General features: G+C 46.1%; 1 protein-coding gene across 7 annotated transcripts in view; it reads right to left on the bottom strand.

Annotated features, from left to right (window-relative positions):
- Positions 1-18295, bottom strand: part of ACLY (ATP citrate lyase) — a 362794-nt gene that overhangs the window by 115425 nt on the left and 229074 nt on the right. For all 7 annotated transcript variants that reach the window (XM_078645438.1, XM_078645433.1, XM_078645436.1 and 4 more), the window contains 2 exons: positions 16622-16763; positions 15486-15654 (listed from right to left, as the gene is read on the bottom strand). In XM_078645438.1, the coding sequence (XP_078501564.1) occupies positions 15486-15654; positions 16622-16763 (311 nt within the window). The remainder of the gene's footprint in view (positions 1-15485; positions 15655-16621; positions 16764-18295) is intronic.

The following is an 18295-nucleotide window of genomic DNA, read 5'->3' as shown; positions in this document are numbered from 1 at the left end:
TAGTAGAGAGTGAGTAGTAGAGAGTAGTAGAGTGAGAAGTCGAGAGTGAGTAGTCGAGAGTGAGTAGTAGAGCGTGAGTAGTAGAGCGTGAGTAGTAGAGCGTGAGTAGTATAGTGAGTACTAGAGAGTAGTAGAGAGGGAGTAGTAGAGAGTGAGCAGTAGAAAGTGAGTAGAGAGTGAGTAGTAGAGCGAGAAGAGTGTAGTAGAGATACATACGGGGACTCACAAGCACAGGACTGGGCCATACTCACAGGAGGGGCGTCACACGCACACAAATGGTCTCATCTACACAGGAGGTGCTCATATGCGCATGAGGGGTCATATGAGGGGTCATATGCAGGAGGAGCTCATGCGCACAGGAGGAGGACATGTCCCCATCTCCTACTTCATCCCAGCAATAGGTGCCACATTGTGAATTCTGTGGAGGGTGCGTGGGGGGTCACACACAGGATGGAGTTTGAACACACAGAAGGGGGGACATGTGAACACCTCCCACCAGTAGGTGCCAGATTGTGAACCCTGCAGGTTACAAGTTTGTATCCTCACAATGTTAACTCATTCTTTCATCCTTACATTAAATACCATTACATTCGGTAATAGTACCTATTATTTCCAGCAAACTCTAAAGAAAGTTATTATTACTCGTGTCACCCAAAAGGTGCATCGCTCCTTGAATTGCTAATAATAACCAGCACTGGAGTCCTCTTTCACCTTCCACCTCTGCTGCGGATTCACATCACGTTCTTGCTTACCTAGTTTGTTGTCTCACCGGCTTAAGAAATGGGAACGCATCTCTCTGCAGGCAATGATCAGCGGTCCTCAGCTAGCCTCGCACTGGCCACTACTTGGGGAAGATGCACTCAACCAGACTGGTCCTTTTATCCGCCACTTTCCACTCTGTTGTAAAGGCTTATTTATCTGTAGGGGGGTGGGCGTGCACTATCTTCCTTCCTGTGGTAGGAGTAGAAGCTTTCCCGGGCACTTGGGGTGCGTGTGATTCTGGTCCCAGTTAGGACCGACCACCCCAGTGTGTTTTTAATTTGTCAATTAGTCTACACCAGTATAGGGTTTGTAAGTGCTTCTTTAGGGTTTTCACCCTATTTTTTTGGTCTTTTTTGTTTCTTCTTCAAACCCAGATGGACAATGCTCCAAGTTAGCCCCTGTTGAAGCACTTTATAGAGTTAGGAGTTTGTCCAAGTTCATACGGGACATATACTCCGTTCACAAAAATGTATGAACTTATGACACCTTTTTTTTTATATAAAGTAGTGGATTACAAAGTGCAACAACATGCTCTGTGGACTGCTTCTGAAGGCCGTACTGAGTAACACAGTATATAAAAGTGCCAGTAATCTTAATCAGCAAGCTGTTTCTTTTGTTGGATTAAGCTCAGAAGTGTGCAGTTCAGCTTCCGGAAGCGGCAAGATGTGCTCCATCGCTCTCCAGCCGCAGGAGTCACTCCCCTGGTGCCCGGCTGCTATGGTATTCATAAAACCGCGCCTTCTGCAGGGTCTTGCTAGCCATGGAGCAGCAGCACCACCAAGAGATTAGGCCTCCCATCAACCAGAGTGAAAAATAATCTTTGGATTTTACTATTTTTCCAATATTTTTTATCGACTTGGACTTACAAATACAAGTCAGGCCGGTTAAAAATCAAAAACAGGACAGGTGTCAGACCTAAGTGTAAGGATACGCAGGAGGTGAATTGCGTTGTTTAGTACTTTATTGAACTGGATGCCAACACAGATGAGGAGAGGGGGGGAGATAACAGGAGGAGCGTCTGGATGGCAGGTCAGCAGCTGGTGTCTGTCACCATTCCAGAACGCTCCGCTGATGACGGAGGGGAAGGGGGGTATGGGTGGTGAAGGGGGAGAAACGGTGAGATGTAATCACAACACATCTCCCTCCCTGAGGAGCAACAAAGCATGGGGTTACCAGTTAGTCACAAATAAAGTCATTGAGTTTGCTCGGAGGCACTACCCTGTGACCACATCTTGTTCTTGATCGTTCGAATCTCACATCGTCCGGTGCATGCACATTGTAACCAGTTGAGTCCGGACACTGGGCGCCTTCAGGATCAGCTCCTACGATGTTCCTGTCAGGTAAACACTCGGTGTTTCTAGAGGAGGCTGAACCCTGTGTGTCCAGCGTCACATCCCTTTTGTCTTCGTCATCATCAGACAAATCCATTCTTCCTCCTACTACGGTTCTGCGCGCATCTACATTATCTCCACGCGTGCTGCTGTATTTGTCTGGGGCTAATCTCGAGAAATGCCACAGTCTTCCATCGCTGAGTAAAGCCGAGTTGCAGAACACCTTCTTGACCTGGAGTGGTTGTGAATATTTATTCTGCACCTAGGCTACGAGTCCCCTATACTTCACACGAACCGTATCACCCGCAGACACTTGTACAGTTCTGCAGCTATGTTTCCTGTCGTATTGGTTCTTATTATCTTCCTGTGTCTTTAGCAAACGTTGTTTGACGGTGTCAGGCGACCAGTCTGCTCTCTTGGCGGCTGTTTGCCAACCGACATTGTCCTTAGACATAGGTGTCCTTCCTCTCATTAACTCAAATGGGCTATGTCCTGTACTACTGCATGGAGATATGCGATACACCCACAATGTCTTGCCTATTTCATTTCTCCACGCTAGATTGTTGGTGGTGGCAAGGTGCACAATTCCCTTGATGACCCTGTCTTGCCTATTTCATTTCTCCACGCTAGGTTGTTGGTGGGGGCAAGGTGCACAATTCCCTTGATGACCCCGTTAAACCTTTCGACTGCGCCATTGCCAGCCGGATGGTACACGGAGGTGGTCTTGTGTGCTATATTATTTCTCTTCAAGTAGCTGCTAAACAATTCAGAGGTAAACTGGGGTCCGTTGTCGCTGACAATACATTTGGGTAGCCCTTCCGTAATGAAGACCTCATCATGAAATTGCAACACACTCTGTGTATCAGTTTTGTTCACGAACCCTACTTCAGGCCACTTGGAAAAGTGATCAATAGTCGCTATGGCATGGACTTGTTCACCTCGATCATAAATGGGTCCCATGATGTCTATCCCAATCCTTTCCCATGGCATGTTGGGAGATGGTATGGGGTGAAGTGGGGGCCAGTATGTGACCTTGGACTGGTCAGAATTGTTGCACTATACACAGTCTCTTACCATTCTCTCGGTTGCTAGATCAACACCTGGCCACCAGTACAGATTTCTTATTCTGCTTTTTGTCTTACCGATGTCCAGATGTCCCTCATGGCATAGTTCTAGTATGGTACGTCTCAGGGTGGTTGGAGGAATAACCTTGCCACTTCTTTGGAGTAATCCCTCTTCAATTGAGAGTTCATCCTTCACTTCCGAATAGGGCGACAAGTCCTTCTTTACATTATTTTTTAACTGGCCATCCATTCGTTACCATGTCACACACAGTACTCAATGTCCAGTCTGCGCTTAGTTCAGTCATCCATTTTTCTAGTGAAATGCCATGTAGTTCCTCATGCACACTGGCGACCCAGAATCTTCCATCAGATTCTCCACTAGCTTCTTGGGCTAGAACTGGCCTTCTGCTTAGGAAATCCGCAACAACATTCTTAACCCCAGGTACGTACTGCACCTCTTAATTATAATCAAACAGTCTAACAGACAGTCTTGCCAGTCTTGGAGATGCTGCATGTAATCCCTTGGTGGTTAAAACCCTGGTGAGGGGTTTGTGGTCACTTCTCAAAATTACTCTGCTGCCCCACACGAACTGTCGGAAGTGCTTCAAACCCCATACACATGCCAAGGCCTCACGTCCAATGACAGAATACCTTTGTTCTGTTGGTGTGAGTGAACGTGAGGCAAATGCAATGGTGCATTCCTTGCCCTTCAAGTCTTTTTGCGTTAGCACAGCACCTAAACCCTTACCACTTGCATCTGTTGTCACAATACTAGTCAATGATGGATCAAATCCTTGCAAGGGTGGTGCAGCGCAAATGTCCTTTTTTAGCGTGCAAAATGCAATCTTGCATTCTTCAGACCAGACAAATTTGCTTTTATTTCTCAATAACTGTCTTAGTTCAAAAGGTTTTGATGAGAACCTCTCAATGAATTTGGAGTACAATTCTATGAGGCCCAGGAAGGAGCGAAGTTCGTCCTTGTTTTTGGGCTCAGGTGCGTTGGAAATGGCATCAAGGAGTTCTTTTTTTGGTTTGATTCCTGAATCTGCGATAGAGTGTCCCAGGTAGGTAACCTTCAGTGCGTGCGAATTTACATTTACTGTATTCGGCAGTGAGGCATTTTTTTTCCAGGATCTCTAGTACTTGCATCAATTTATTGTCATGTTCATCTTTACTCTTTTTTTTCCCACATACACTAATGTAGGTAACAATATTTGTGTGATTGGTATTGTTTAGAAGAACAAGGTACGAAGTTTTAGTAGAGATCTTTTTTGTGACTCATGTAGGGACCTTGCCACAAATTCCTTCTAGTATTCCCCCTGGTCCCAGACCTTAAACAGTAGGGGGCCTCCTTTATTTTTATTGGATTATTGCATCTTTACTCTTGCCCATGACTAGCATGTCGTCTTGAAATATTAAAATGTCATCCACCCCCTTGAATGTTTCTTGCATCAGTCTCTGGAACATGGCTGCAGCCGATGCTAATCCAAATGGGACTCTTAAAACGGAAACACCCAAAAAGGGTGACAAAAGTGGTCAGGCTTCTGCTCTCAGGGCTAAAGGGAATCTGGTGATACGCTGCCTTCAGGTCTATAGTTGAGAAACATTTGATATCCTTGGTACACGCCAGCATCTGATTGATCCGTGGGAGTGGGTATTGGTCCACGAGGATGTTCTCGTTGAGATCACGGAGGTTAATGCATAATCTCAACCGCCCATTGGGGCGTTTTACTACCACCATGATGGGGGCCACCCATTCTGAAGATTCAACCTTCTCAATTATGTCGTCTTGCAACAATTTATCCAAGTGTTCCTTTACCCCTTCTCGAATGGAGAATGGGATGTTCCTAACTTTATGTATCACCGGGATGGCACCCTTTTTAACGCAAATTTTATGCTCAAAGCCTTCAAAATGACCAATTGATTCCGTGAATCCCCTGGGGAATCTTTGTTTGACCTCCGTGCCAATTCCTTCTTCACTCTCAACCACGAGGACTGGCTCTACACTGTTAGGGTTTAGAATAATGCCCAGCTTACCCTGGTCCAGCCACCTGAGTACTGATGGAAAAGACTTTGATACGTAAAGTTTGCACAGGGCTTGTATCCCATTGAATGTGAATTTGAGTCTCCTAAACCCTCCAGGTCGATGGGCTCACCGGTGAATGTTTTCATTGAGATGTCAGGGGGCTCCAACTGTTCACCCAGTTTTGCATGAAACTTCTCTTTCCACACCTTTGCGTTTATGATGGTATATGGTGAGCCTGAGTCTGCTACAATAGACACACTTACGCCACCGATGCACAGGTCACACGTGTTTTTTTTTCTTGATTGTCCCCTCATCATTTCCTTCTACATCTAGAACACAGACATCGCTGATGTTGAGTACGAACATGTTCATTTCATCCTCATCTGAGAAATTTGAACTCGTTTCATTCTCATTCTCAATATATTTCACAGTTCTGGGTGATCTTTTGTGGCATGCTTTTTGAAAATGGCCTATGACACCACAAAAGGAGCATCTGTGTTTTTTATCCGGGCAATTGCGGTCATTGGCTAAATGATTTGAACTGCCACATCTGTAACATTTTCTATCATTGTTGCTCTCCTTTTCAAACTTTGAGTAAGCTTTGGGTTTGTCTTTGTAGGAGGATTTGCCTTCCTTGGGTTTCTTTACTCCCGCTCTGGCAACACAATTCTCCTCTTTATTTTCTTTACTTTCTGCTATCACGGCTTTGGCGCATCGGCCAGTCAGTTCCGCCCTTCTTACAATATCTATTACATTTTGTAGTGGATACTCCCCCCTTGACCCATAAGTTGTCTTGAATGTCAGCATTGGAGCCCTGCATTACAATTTAGTCCCGGATGAATTCATCGTGTAAGTCACCGAATCGGCATGTAATGGCTAGGTTCTTTAATGCCGCGACGTAGTCATCTACAGATTCATTCTGGCCCTGCTTCCTATGGAAGAATCTGTACTCCTACACATACTGTGGGTTTGTAATAGCTATTTAGATCATCTATATCATTTGTATAAACATCCCCTTCATCTGGAGCCCTTGCTTTCTTGTTTATCCTCTTGAAAACCTTTATTCCACCTGCGCTCAGACAGTTCATCAAAAGTTTGTATTTACATCATATGCCTTTAAGTCTTCCTCATGCTCTATAGTTTCTATAAAGTTTGTGAAATGTTCTCTCCATTCTTCCCATTTGATGGGGGGGTTCACCTCCCCCTGCTAAGAATGATGCAGGTGGGGCTAAATTTAACAAATACACTGTAGCCATTTCTTTTAAAAGTCTATAGTATGAGTGGGGAGTTCTTGAACGGAAGTCGGAGTAATTATGGTAGAAGCGTCTGAATAGTAATGGTTAAACTGGTGTGAATTTGTTATGACATGGAAGTGATACCTTTGTGCTTTTTGCTGTGCCAATCAGCGTTGATAGCCACTTCTGGACTGCTTTGTGGAAGTTCCTTGCGTCTGCGGTCCAAAGCGCTATCCTGCAGCACTGTTCGTTTAGGTTTTATTCCAGATGACAGTCGTTTGCCGTTTGGATTTCCTCTTTGGGGGCCTGAAGGAGACCTGATTCATGTATTCATGAGAACGCTCAGCTGATGCGGAAGGGGAAGGGGGGGTATGGGTGGTGAAGGGGGACAAACGGTGAGATGCAATCACGACACTAAGCCTCAACTCATTGAAACCTATTAAACAGAGCGAAGCCTCTCCATAACCTTTCCCTAAGAAATGCGCTTACTTGCCCTTGCACTGCCTGCCCCAATCATTAGGCAACCTGTGGACTGTAGCCCCTTTACCCACAAGGTGATCTTCCTTATACCTCTTCACTATGTCCCCATATAGACACCTCTTCTCTGTTACCCATATCGATAACTTTTCCAAACACAGCATTCAAGCTTCCGGTTTTCTTTTTCGAGCCTTTAGCCAATGAGAGCTAGCTTTATGTGAACCAATGAGAAATGTACCTTCTTCGAGGGCACGACTAAAAGCCAAACAGGAAACTCTGCGGCACCCTGCGAGTAGTGCAGCGGCCATTTTGTAGTTTCTTTTTTTACTAATCATATAAATATATCATTAACTTAAAATAAAGGCCACATTTTCACATGCGCTAATGAACGTGCTTCATAAACTATTTTTATTGAGTGAAATTTATTTATGATTTGAATACTGATAGAAAATCAATATTTATTTATAATATTCTAAAAACAAGTAGTGTTTCAGTTACAAAAAGCTAATAGAAAGTTAGTTGGAATTGTAGAGCAAGGAAACACATGCTCTTTAAAGACGACAGCTCGTTTCAGTGAGTTCTTTGGTTCACGTAGTGCACTGTGGCTGATACAGTGTGAGCGCCACTAGTCTGGTTGTGATTGCGAATATTATTACAGTGTTAAGCTCGGGTCATGGCAGACTGGCTGACACAGCAGCAGGATGCAGTGAACTCGGTAAGTGGTTTACTGTGCAAGTTTGTTTTAGTCTGCATGGCCTATCAGTTATGTACATATATCTGGTGTCGCTTCTTCATTTCACCCCCTCAACAGTTATCTGGCTAACAGTGTCATGGGGTGTCTCGGTGTCAATTTAGGTAACCTTCACCGGTTACCTAAATTAGACAAGTGCTCACCAGGACGGGCACTTTTCTGTTTTTCTGCCGTCCCACTTGGACGAACTGTCCTGACTTTCTGCTGGCATAAAAGGTTTATTATCTTTTTTATGGGGCCATCAGTTTGTCCCCATAAAATATAACAAACCTTTTACGCCAGCAGGAAGTCAGGGCAGTCCGTCTAAGTGGGACGGACGAAAAAGAGAAAAGAATACGTCACCATGACCTCTTTCCCAATGGCTGGCCACCGTTTAGCATGAACGGTGACGCTGGACAATGGGAAAGAGGGGCGGAGCTTAAAGCCCGATACTCATAGTCACTTAAAAACACTAAATCGCACCAGTGAGACTGCGCATGTGCGCAGCTCTAGGCTTCGACCTAAAAAGGGGGGTTGAATGATCCAGGACCACGCCACACCGGTTACATAGAAGGAACTCACTCAGTGGCAGGTGGGAGCCGCATTTTAAGCGTTATAATTACCGTAAAAACCTCCAAGGACGAGAATGAGACACATATGCAATGCGACCCAAGGTGTAAAGGAGATAGCACTAAAAGTCACAACATTAAATACTGTACAACGGAAAGATAAAGCGCCAGTGGACGAATATAGCCTAAAAGGATCTCCAGGACCACGTGACCGATAGCAGAGAAATACAATAACATACAAGTACCCCACCTGGAGTATTTCACACCCTTAAACAATGGGGAACACCTTTTAGGGCAACCACAATCAGAGGCCCAAACACAAATGACCTGTGGAACACCGCCACAGTAGGCTTACTGCCAGCCTAAAACATACAATGCATCTGAAGGATGCTAAATAAGAGGGTAACCACCCCAGAAAATGTGAAAAGAAGACTTATGGGGGAGGCCGAAAGCCCGCAAGGAGGCGCTGAACAGTCGATTTGGCGTGGGCATCAAACAATTGAACCCCATCAAAGGGCAGATCAACAAGGCGCTCCCGGATATTCTCCGGGAAGACGTTATCCCGCAACCAAGCACGGCGCCGTATGGCAACCGAACCAGCCATAGCTCGGTCTAAGGAAACGGCAGTATCCAAGGCTGAGCGGATTGTAAATTCAGCAAGGTCACGGCCCTCCCGGAGAAAATAAAGGAGGTCAACACGAGCGCCTTCAGAGGTGGCGGAAATCAGAGACTCTGCAGAGTCCCACAGGGAAGAGGTAGCCCGAGCCAGGACACACACTGTATTCAGCGAATGAAGGGTGGCGCAAGTGGAGGCGAAGATGTTGCGACCCCACGACTCAAGCCATCTAGACTCCCGGGAGGGAGGAAGCATTAACTGAGGCAAGGTAGGGAAGGCAGTTTGGAGGGAAAAAAAACCTGTACGTATGGGTGAACAAATAAGCAAACTGGATCATGTGGAGCAGGAAGGTCGGGGTGCAAGAGAAAACGAGCCACCAGATGCCAAGCCGAGGTGCCCAAAAGGGCGTCATAAAGAGAAGCTTCAAAGGGCAGAAGTGGCTCCACATTCCCCAACCCATGGTGGAGGACATCTAGCAGAGGGTCCATAGGCAAAGGGACGGAAGGGGGCTGCATGTTTAGAACACAAGCGGCCAGGGAGACTACTCAAAGAAACGCCGCACCGGCTCGGTAGTCCTCCGAGAAGGGGACAGCAACTCATCCGTAGGTGAGGGCTGTAAGCCAAGTCTTCCACCCCAAGGAGGTTGACCAAGAAACTGAGGGTGCGACCAATGCCCAAATGAAGGAAGCTTAATTGATGAATGGGGGTCCTGATGGGGTGGGGATCCTGCCAGGTCCACAAATTCTAAGGGGGGGGGGGGGGGACAGGCAAGGACAGATCCAGCGTTGCCAGATGTGTAGGCAACGCCAAACTCTGTCCAGAAGCTTCCGGAGAAGAGTCAACAATCCGGCGTCAGGGCGGCGCCAAAGCAACTTTGGTCGGCGCAGACCCTGCCTCCTCCGGCGCTGACTCGGCCGGCGCCGAATCCATGTCCATCACGACAAGCTCCTCTTCCGAAGAAGGGGACGCGTCGGAGCTGGGGAAGCAAGCCTACGCCACCGCACCAGCGCCGACTCCGCCTCAGCAATAACATGCTCCAACTCTGAAGTAAGAAGCAGAGTCGGAGACGGGGAGATGAGTTTACGGCGCCAGACCATCGCCGGCTCCGGACAGGTGACCTCCTGCCCGGAAGGCCGAGGTGTGTTCGAAGCAAGGCTCGGAGCACCAGCAACACCCGCGACGCCACAGGGGACTATACGGAACAGGAGAGGTGTTATGGGTCGTAGAGGGGGACCCAGCCGGGCCACACCCTGATGCCATATCTCCATCGTCCCTGGGGGGCAATGGCTCATTTGGCGCACGGGGCGAACCCACCAGCGAGTCCGTCGGGGACCTCGTCAGTGGCGGAGGTCCCAAGGACGCCCCAGGGACAGGAGAGGACCCAAGGAAGGTCTGCAGGGCCGTGGCATAAGCCTCCATCTGGGTCGGAGTCGCCCCCGCGCCTGGAAAAGGTGGATTGGGGAGGGGCGGCTTCCGGGGGCGCACGTCCGGAAGGCTCCATGAACTAGTGCCCCCCACAACAGAGAGAAGTGAGGTCGACGACCTGCGCCACGACTTACCCATAAGGGGCGAACGACGTTCCCGAGCCCCAGAGGGCGACCGACACCAGAGGGACCTACCGGCGAAGAGAAGGCCGGAGGTCGAGACGGAATAGGCAAGCCGAAAGGAGCTTCATCCGGCGCTCCAGCCGCGACTTCGGCTTAAGGTGTTGGCGGCGTCGCAATCCTTTGAGTCGTGGTGTTCGCCAGACACCACATACAGATAAGATGTGGGTCCGTCGCGGACATTTGCCGCGAACAGAAGGTGCAAGTTTTAAAGCCCCAAGGCATTGCACACTGTTCCAGACGCAAAGCGTCAAAAAGGGCCAAAAACAGGCCAGAGGTACCGCTTACTCCGGATCCGCTCTGCACGCGGAAATGAAGGAAACGGACGTCAGCGCACCAGGAGGGACTTGTATGACCTCACGTACATGGATGACGTCAGGGCCGGGTCTTGTGGCGCCGTCCCCCTGCGGCAGAGGTGCTGCTGCAAAAACAAAATTCCAGATCCAGTCTGACGCCTGGGGATATTCTAAGTTAAGGAATCTGCGGCTAGATGTCTCTATCAGATCTCCTTGTCAGGAGGAGAAGTGCTGCTGCTGCTCTCACTGTTCTCTTTTTTGCAGTGGTAACCACTAAGGAATCTCGTGAGATTGAGCGTGTCAGAGGGCACCAATATATATTTCTTTTCTGGACGGAGTGCTCTGTCTTTGAGAGCGTCTCCACCAAATATGAGTTTTCCTTGGAGGTGGCGTACATCTCTACCTTATAGTAGATAGCCATGCCTTGAATAAGACGTGGTGCGCCGTGGTGTTATCTGGCGGGAAAGCCTGACTGGGATGTCTTCTAGAACATGGTCTGTCTCAGGGTCCAAGTAACAACCCTCCCAAGGATCTCCTGAGGTACCACGGTAGACTGGGGCAAAGTCCTCATCCAGTGAATAAGGGCTACAACTGCCAGTAGCGGAGAATGGCTTCAGAGACCCCGGAGGTGAGGACAAAGAAGGTGAGGGAGGTAGTGGTTGTGAAAGTGGAGATGGAAGAGGCTGAGGAGAGGTATACACCTAGTCTTCAGGCCTCCTGGTGCGCAAGAAGAGCACAGGAGTGTCCGTTGGCAGGACTTCCTCAAATGGCAAGCCTACATTTCTCTGGTAGGGTCTTTTCCGAGTAGAAATCTCGCCTATGTGTGGGTGATTAAAGACCCTCCTCTGCTTTTCGTTCCGCTCCTGCCTCTCAAGAATGGGACGTTCCTTAAAGTGGAGAGCGGAGGGTCTCAGATCAGAAGGTGGTTTCAGCGCAGACTGTGATATCTTGGCTGCCTATGACGTTCAAACTTCTCAGATGACGGAGCTGGCTTTGAGGGTTTGGCACAGACAGGGGTCTCAGACTCTAGGATAGCCGAGGCCCTTGGAAGAGTCTTTTCTCGGCTCAGAGGTTTAGCTTTTGCGTCAACCAGACCTCGAAAGCGGTGGTGCACCCAAAGGTGGTGGCGGCTTCAGTATAGAGCTCGATGCCTGGCCCCCAGAGGGGAAGTGCTCGGCTCCAACTTGCAGCCGAGAAGGGTTTAAGCATTGACAGTACCCATGGAAGGCATGGTCTTCAAGCAAGGACGGGCCAAATCAAGGTGGATGAAGTGTCTGTGAATGACTCTTACCTCCTGAATTTCTTCCTCGCCTGAATCTGAGACGTCAGAGTCTATGAACTGATGACTTGGCTTTCTCCTTTTACTCTGCACCAAGCAAACTAGCCTTGCAGAAGATGTACTCCATTTCTGAAGAGAATTTTGGCCATTCTAGTGTGGGCCCCCTGTCGAGCTCGCCACTCACGCAGTCTTCTTTCTGAGGAATGCTGCTCATCAGCCACAGCGACACTAATCGTGCTCCAGCATGAGGCAAAGTTTACAGATGGTGTGGAGGGGGGTACAGGAGTACTTGGAATTGCACTCTGGGCATCTTTTGAAGGGCGTCCGTTCCACTACCTCAGGTGCATTTTCCCCCTGTCAATCTTGCCGCTCACGCGGTCTTCTTGCTGAGGAATGCTGCTTATCAGCCACAGCTACACTTATCGTGCTCCAGCATGAGGCAAAGATTACAGATGGTGTGGAGAGGGGTACGGGAGTACTTGGAATTGTACTCTGGGCATCTTTTGAAGGGCGTCCGTTCCATTACCTCAGGTGCATTTCCATTTTCCAAAGGGTAGTCTGAAGCATGTGGTGGCCGAAGCCCAAGAGTCCCGTGTTCCGTCACACTGTCCACTACCCGGACTCCGTTTCGCTTACAGACGCACGTATCGTGTGCGTTCCTCCCCTGATCCAGGCACCCTTACGAAGCCCGGGACGCAACCCGCCCTGGCCCTCCTTGCCTGCTAGCCCAGCAGCCCACTGGCGGATCTCGCCTTCAGTTCACAGGGACGTGGCTAGTTGTCCACCGTTCCGTGCCCTACCGCCCTGATGAGTTACACCTCCTTCACGGTGTGACGAAACACGTGTCGGCTGACTACTATTTTACTGTACTGACCACTACTTGACTTATAAAAAACTTTATTCACATGAACCTTGACTTCCTACGTTCTTTTGTACTTTGAAGCAACTATTTTCTCTCAGTAGAAATTTTAGTCCTCACACCAGGACTACATACTACACATGCGTGTGCACAGGAACCGTTCTCCTTCTATTTGGTCTAGGCCTCCCTACACCATTCCAGGGGTGGTTTCCCAGTAGGGTTTGTGTTCCCCTGTCCTGTCCTGCACCGCGTGCCTACTGCACACCTATTTCAGTTACAAGATCACACTGCGCAGAGCACCACTACTTCCTACTCTCTCAACGCAAACCCAGCCTCTCGCTAAAATATTTTGCATCCATAACCACACCTTAAATGTGTTTTTAAGTGAATTTATGTTTTTTAAAAATATATGCTACCTTTTTATCACCAATCCTAACCATATCTAAACATTAACCAATAGTTTTTTCAGTGTATACATACAGACATTAGATATGTTTGTACGCTTTCGCTTTCAGTGCCTATGGCTATTAATGAAGATGTCCAGAAGGAGGATGAGGGTTAAGTCAATTAAAAAAAAACAGCCCTCTCCATCCCATAATGTATTTTATAGAAGGCATTTATATATCACAAACCTAGCCCACATGGGCCACGGATAAAATCAAATACCTACAGGTTGGTAAAATACTGAAGGTGCCTTTGAAATTTCGTACCAGGTTAACAAAACCCTTATGACTAATTGTTAACAAATTACATATGAATTTATCCTCTAAGTCTATGTCTTGCAACTTGTCCTGATCTTATGATTTGCCTTTTGCAGCACCTATTAAATAACTTAAAGGACTGCAGTCAGTTTTAGATCGGTCTCACCTTAAGTGTGGGGATGGTGAGAGTGGAACGTCATAACCTACACTACCAACAAAACTCCAAGAGCATAACTTAATCATTGTTTGGACACCAGTAGTGGTCCTTGAGCAGTCATTTCACCAATAAACTAAAGTGCAGATATCCAATAAATTCCACCAATACAAAGCGCTGTTATTACAATCTTAGGATCCTGTTGGCATTATTAATGTACAGGCAGGTTGGTGGGTGATTGAAAATAGTGGTTGCCCTCACCTTTTATGAACTGCCTTTTATGGTATTGTGTGGGATATGTTTGTTACTGAATGCATGATAACTGCGGGTTTCTTGGTGGTATAGCCAACTGTATTCATAAGATTAATTTTTTTTAAAGTAACGAGGAAAAAGATAGGTATTCAACTTTTTTCTCTAAAATACTCAAAATAGTTCAGCGGATGAGTGAAGGCAAACTATTGCACAAAAGTGGGTGCCCTGACTTCACTATTTTTCCCGGTCTGACCATGGACTTTTGCCTCAGCCCTGTCCAGAGTAGAGTTGGTATCACCATACATGGGGCTGTGTCTATTTACAGTTAATACCCTGGTCCCATTCAGTTTCCTCCCGCCCTCAAGCATTTAAAGTAACACCTAGTAGAAGTTCAAGTGCTCATAAAACTTGCCATCTATTACCTTATACTTTCATTAATTTCCATAACTTGAAAACTACACAAGGCATCCTCTTCTTCCTTTTGTATGAGCATACTTTGTATAGCAACCACGCGTAGAAGCTGTAACTAATTCCCTTCCTCTACTACCTAAATATTGATAACCATGTCAACACATTAGTGATTTGGTGCCTGCCCACCATTGCCACAATGTAATGGTTTCTGGGTCGGCTGCTTGAAGCCATCAAGTCCAACAAAATCTTAAGAAATACACTAAATGGAGTCCGGGATCATGCAAGCCTCTGAATAGAACAGGGTGGAAGGAGCTGGGTAGTGCACAGCTGGCTTCAGATATAGATATCATTTTTTTTTTTACCCTAGTCCATTCCCTTCCAGTGTTTTACAAGCGTGCTTCCTAGAAAAACGGATTCCTCTCATTTACGAACATCAGGGAAATGGAGTTTCCAGTGCATATTTCTTCTAGATACTTTACAACCTATATGTATGCTCAACAGAGCCATAACCGGTCCCCATGTTTTATAGCTAAACATGTATATGAATAGATACACAATGTAGGATGCATTTATGCATCTAACATACTTTGAAACATGTTAAATGTGCCTTGATGGCTTTAAGGAAAGGGTATCTTAAATCTCAACTGAATATTTTACCAAAACTGAATATTTCACCAAAAAGTGAACAAAATATCAGTCATGTCGCTAAAGAACAGAAACAGAGTGAAAATGAAAAGGAGAGAAAGCAAAAAGAGAGGAAAGAAAAAGAGCACTCTAGTGGGATGAAGACCAGGAGAAATTTAACTAAAAGAGAAAAGTGAATTTATTCAGAGTACTTCTGAGCCATTCTTTTCAACCTTCAAAGTGTCTAAATAAAAAGGTTTCTAATATGGTACTTGAATAATAGCATCTTGAGACACAACATCGAATATCAGCCAGAATGGCGGAGATGCCACTTCTGTCAGTGAAACAAACAGCAGTCAAAGGTGCCTATGATCACAGATACTCTGCTCAGCTGCAGGATTGGCAATGGCAGCAGCTTCCCGAGCACAAGGTGTAAGATAAGGCCCATAAGAATCCATCACACAAGAGCTATGCCACTGTGGACTGAAAACTGACCTGTGGATAGTTCATAGTTTCAACAGTGCTGTCGTATGCAGATCGCAGAGAGGCAAAGTTGATCAAAACATCCACCTCGGGATGCTTCCTCATGGCATCAGCCATGTTCTTGAACACAGGGATGAGGATCTCCTTGTGGCCCCAGTAGAACTTCTGCTTGTGGTCTCCTCTAAAAACACCAAGACATGAGCAATGGTTGAATTATCTGTTGTGCAAATGTAGAGATCACATGAATATAAAGGACTGCATCTGAATCACAGGGGTGTCCATCCTTGTGTAATAAGAGCTACTTATGGTCAAGCAATATCATTGCAAGCTGCTAATAGTAGCGTTGTAATAATGACCGCACCAGACAGTTACATTAGTGGCCACCATACACAAGATTACCAGCAGTGACCACCTCAGTGAATCAGGCAGGCTTGCCAGCATTAATGCAAAATGGGCTCTCTCATTTTGGAATGCTTCTACAAAAGGTAATACATTCCAGCCACAGCTGCAGTACCTCTGGCATGAACGCAATATTAGCAATAAGTCTCACCTTCAGATTTCTCACTCAAAGTCAACCTTAACTATGTATTGGAAATTCAGCCAATTTTTCTCCCAATAGCAACTTCTGAGTTCTGAAACTACACACATTTTTATCTTAAATACACAATTTTAGCATTCATACATAGGAATTTAACCATGCAAAGTGTTCCAATATATTAGGCTGGGGTGCACACAGGAACTACTTACAGGTAGCTGGAGAGCTACCAGTAACTGGAGAGCTACCAGTACTCACAAGCTACTTGTTGGAGAAGCCTAATTTAGAACTATTAAACCAACAACCTTAAAGACCCTACATGAAACAAACCCACTATTATTCACTGCTTTGGCCTAACAGGTTCAATATTCAGTCTACGTTTAAGGGGTACAAAAAAAAGCATTGACATACCCTCAAGCAATATTTCATGGGAAATGTTTTTTGGTTGTGAAATTAGCCAGTGTGTGACACACTACGCAAAATCGTCATAGACCTCCCAGGCACACAGTTCAGCACCATGTAAAATCCATTTGACTTAGACTTCAACTCTAAACCTGCAAGGTATATTCCTGTGAAAGAACATCAGAATGGGGGCCACTAGGGAGTCACTTACGTGAACGGATAAACCATGGCAGCCACTGAAGGCTCATCTCTGGAGCAGATGTAGTCGAAATCCAGCATTCCCTGCACGGCTCTTGTCTGCATTCCCCACACAATCCCTTTATTGTGGTGGCTGAACAGGGTTGTGGCCTTAGCTGGTGAATGGAACAGCAACATGCATAGGCAATGGGTATATAGATAGTTAACACAATGGCATCAGGGATAACATCACACACCCTACATGTGAAAGGAAAGCAGTTCAGGTGGGAGAGGAAGACTTGGTCGATATACTAGGGAGACAAGAGTTCAAGACGAGGACACCTATTCTTGAAATAATGCTGCAGAACGTAACAGAACATTACACAAACACAACTGTCAGGTTGACACAACAAAAACCAATTCATGCCCCTCCCAAAATCAGACATAGAAGGATCTGCCTGCTCTCTGAATGAAAACGGACAACCCAGAGCCATGATACACTGTCTGCTATCAAGACACACTGGTTTGTAAAAAATTACCAACATTTGAAACGTGAGGGAGAAAAAGAAGAAACAAGACAAGGGTATGCAAGCGTGTCAACATAATGGCTATTTCAACAGCAGGTTGCACATGCTAAACTGACCAAGCAATTGACTAATGATAGTTATTACTCAAGAACATGGTACACATTTTGTGCACCATAGAAGAATAAAACACATCAGGAGTCAAATCAGCAACTTGCAGGTCTCTTGTAAACTGAGCTATCTTACTGGCAAGTTAATCAAAGAATGTTTAAACTTGTTTTGGAATCTACTTACAGTCCCATCCCCAAAAATACACGTTTACCACTTGATGAGAAAGGAAGCCAGATTTTGCCAAATTTGGCCGCCAAACACTTCATGGAGGTTCTCAGACACGGACTACCCTTTATAGCCCATGTTCTTGCATTAAAGGGGGAAGGAAATGGGGTTAAAACAGAAGTGTGTGTATTTATTTGATAAAATTCAAAAAGGTTCAGATGTTTAAAGGCGTGCACTATTACAGGAGTCCGAGCTAGTTCGAAGCCCAGTTCTAGTGCAGTACTGGCTTCAACCATGCAAAAAAATCTGGTCCCCAGAAGAAGACACGTCTGCGTAATCCCTTTAAACGTCACTTTATATAAATCAAAAGTAATGGCTAGCTGGTGCTTTTGTAAATATACCACAAGTCTTTATAGTGAAAGTAACTACCCTAAGATGTGATGAGTCTGTGGTCCTCATTCAGCCACCTCCTCTCTTCCAGCTCAGTCTGTTTATTTTGAGCTCCAAGACATCTATCTGGTACCAGTACCTTCCTATGCATGTAGAACAGGTAAGTCACTGAAGATTTCATACGTACCAAGATTTTCTATCACTCCGTTTTATTAAACCAAATTGAATAACATGAAAGAATTAGAAATATTACATGTTTTTGCGAAGTTAACAAATTGTTGCTCCCCTTAACATTCAAAAACCTATTGTCCACAAACGCCATGCAGCCCTGATCCAACTCACTGACCCTGAAGAAAAGTATTGTACTCGCAAGCATGCAGGGAATAGAATTTTGAAACACTGATTTTCTGAGAGCAGTCATGGGCAAGGATGAGTGGAAGGATGAAGCACATCAGTCCTGGCACACACAGAGCCTACAGTTGGATTGGGAGAAATTCAGGAAGTGGACGTATCTTGGC

The sequence above is a fragment of the Lissotriton helveticus genome, chromosome 5_1 (assembly GCF_964261635.1).
Source record: "Lissotriton helveticus chromosome 5_1, aLisHel1.1, whole genome shotgun sequence".
In the NCBI taxonomy this organism is placed as follows: domain Eukaryota; kingdom Metazoa; phylum Chordata; class Amphibia; order Caudata; family Salamandridae; genus Lissotriton; species Lissotriton helveticus.
The sequence above is the reverse complement of the archived record's forward strand: the minus strand, read 5'-3'. Positions and strand labels throughout refer to the sequence as shown.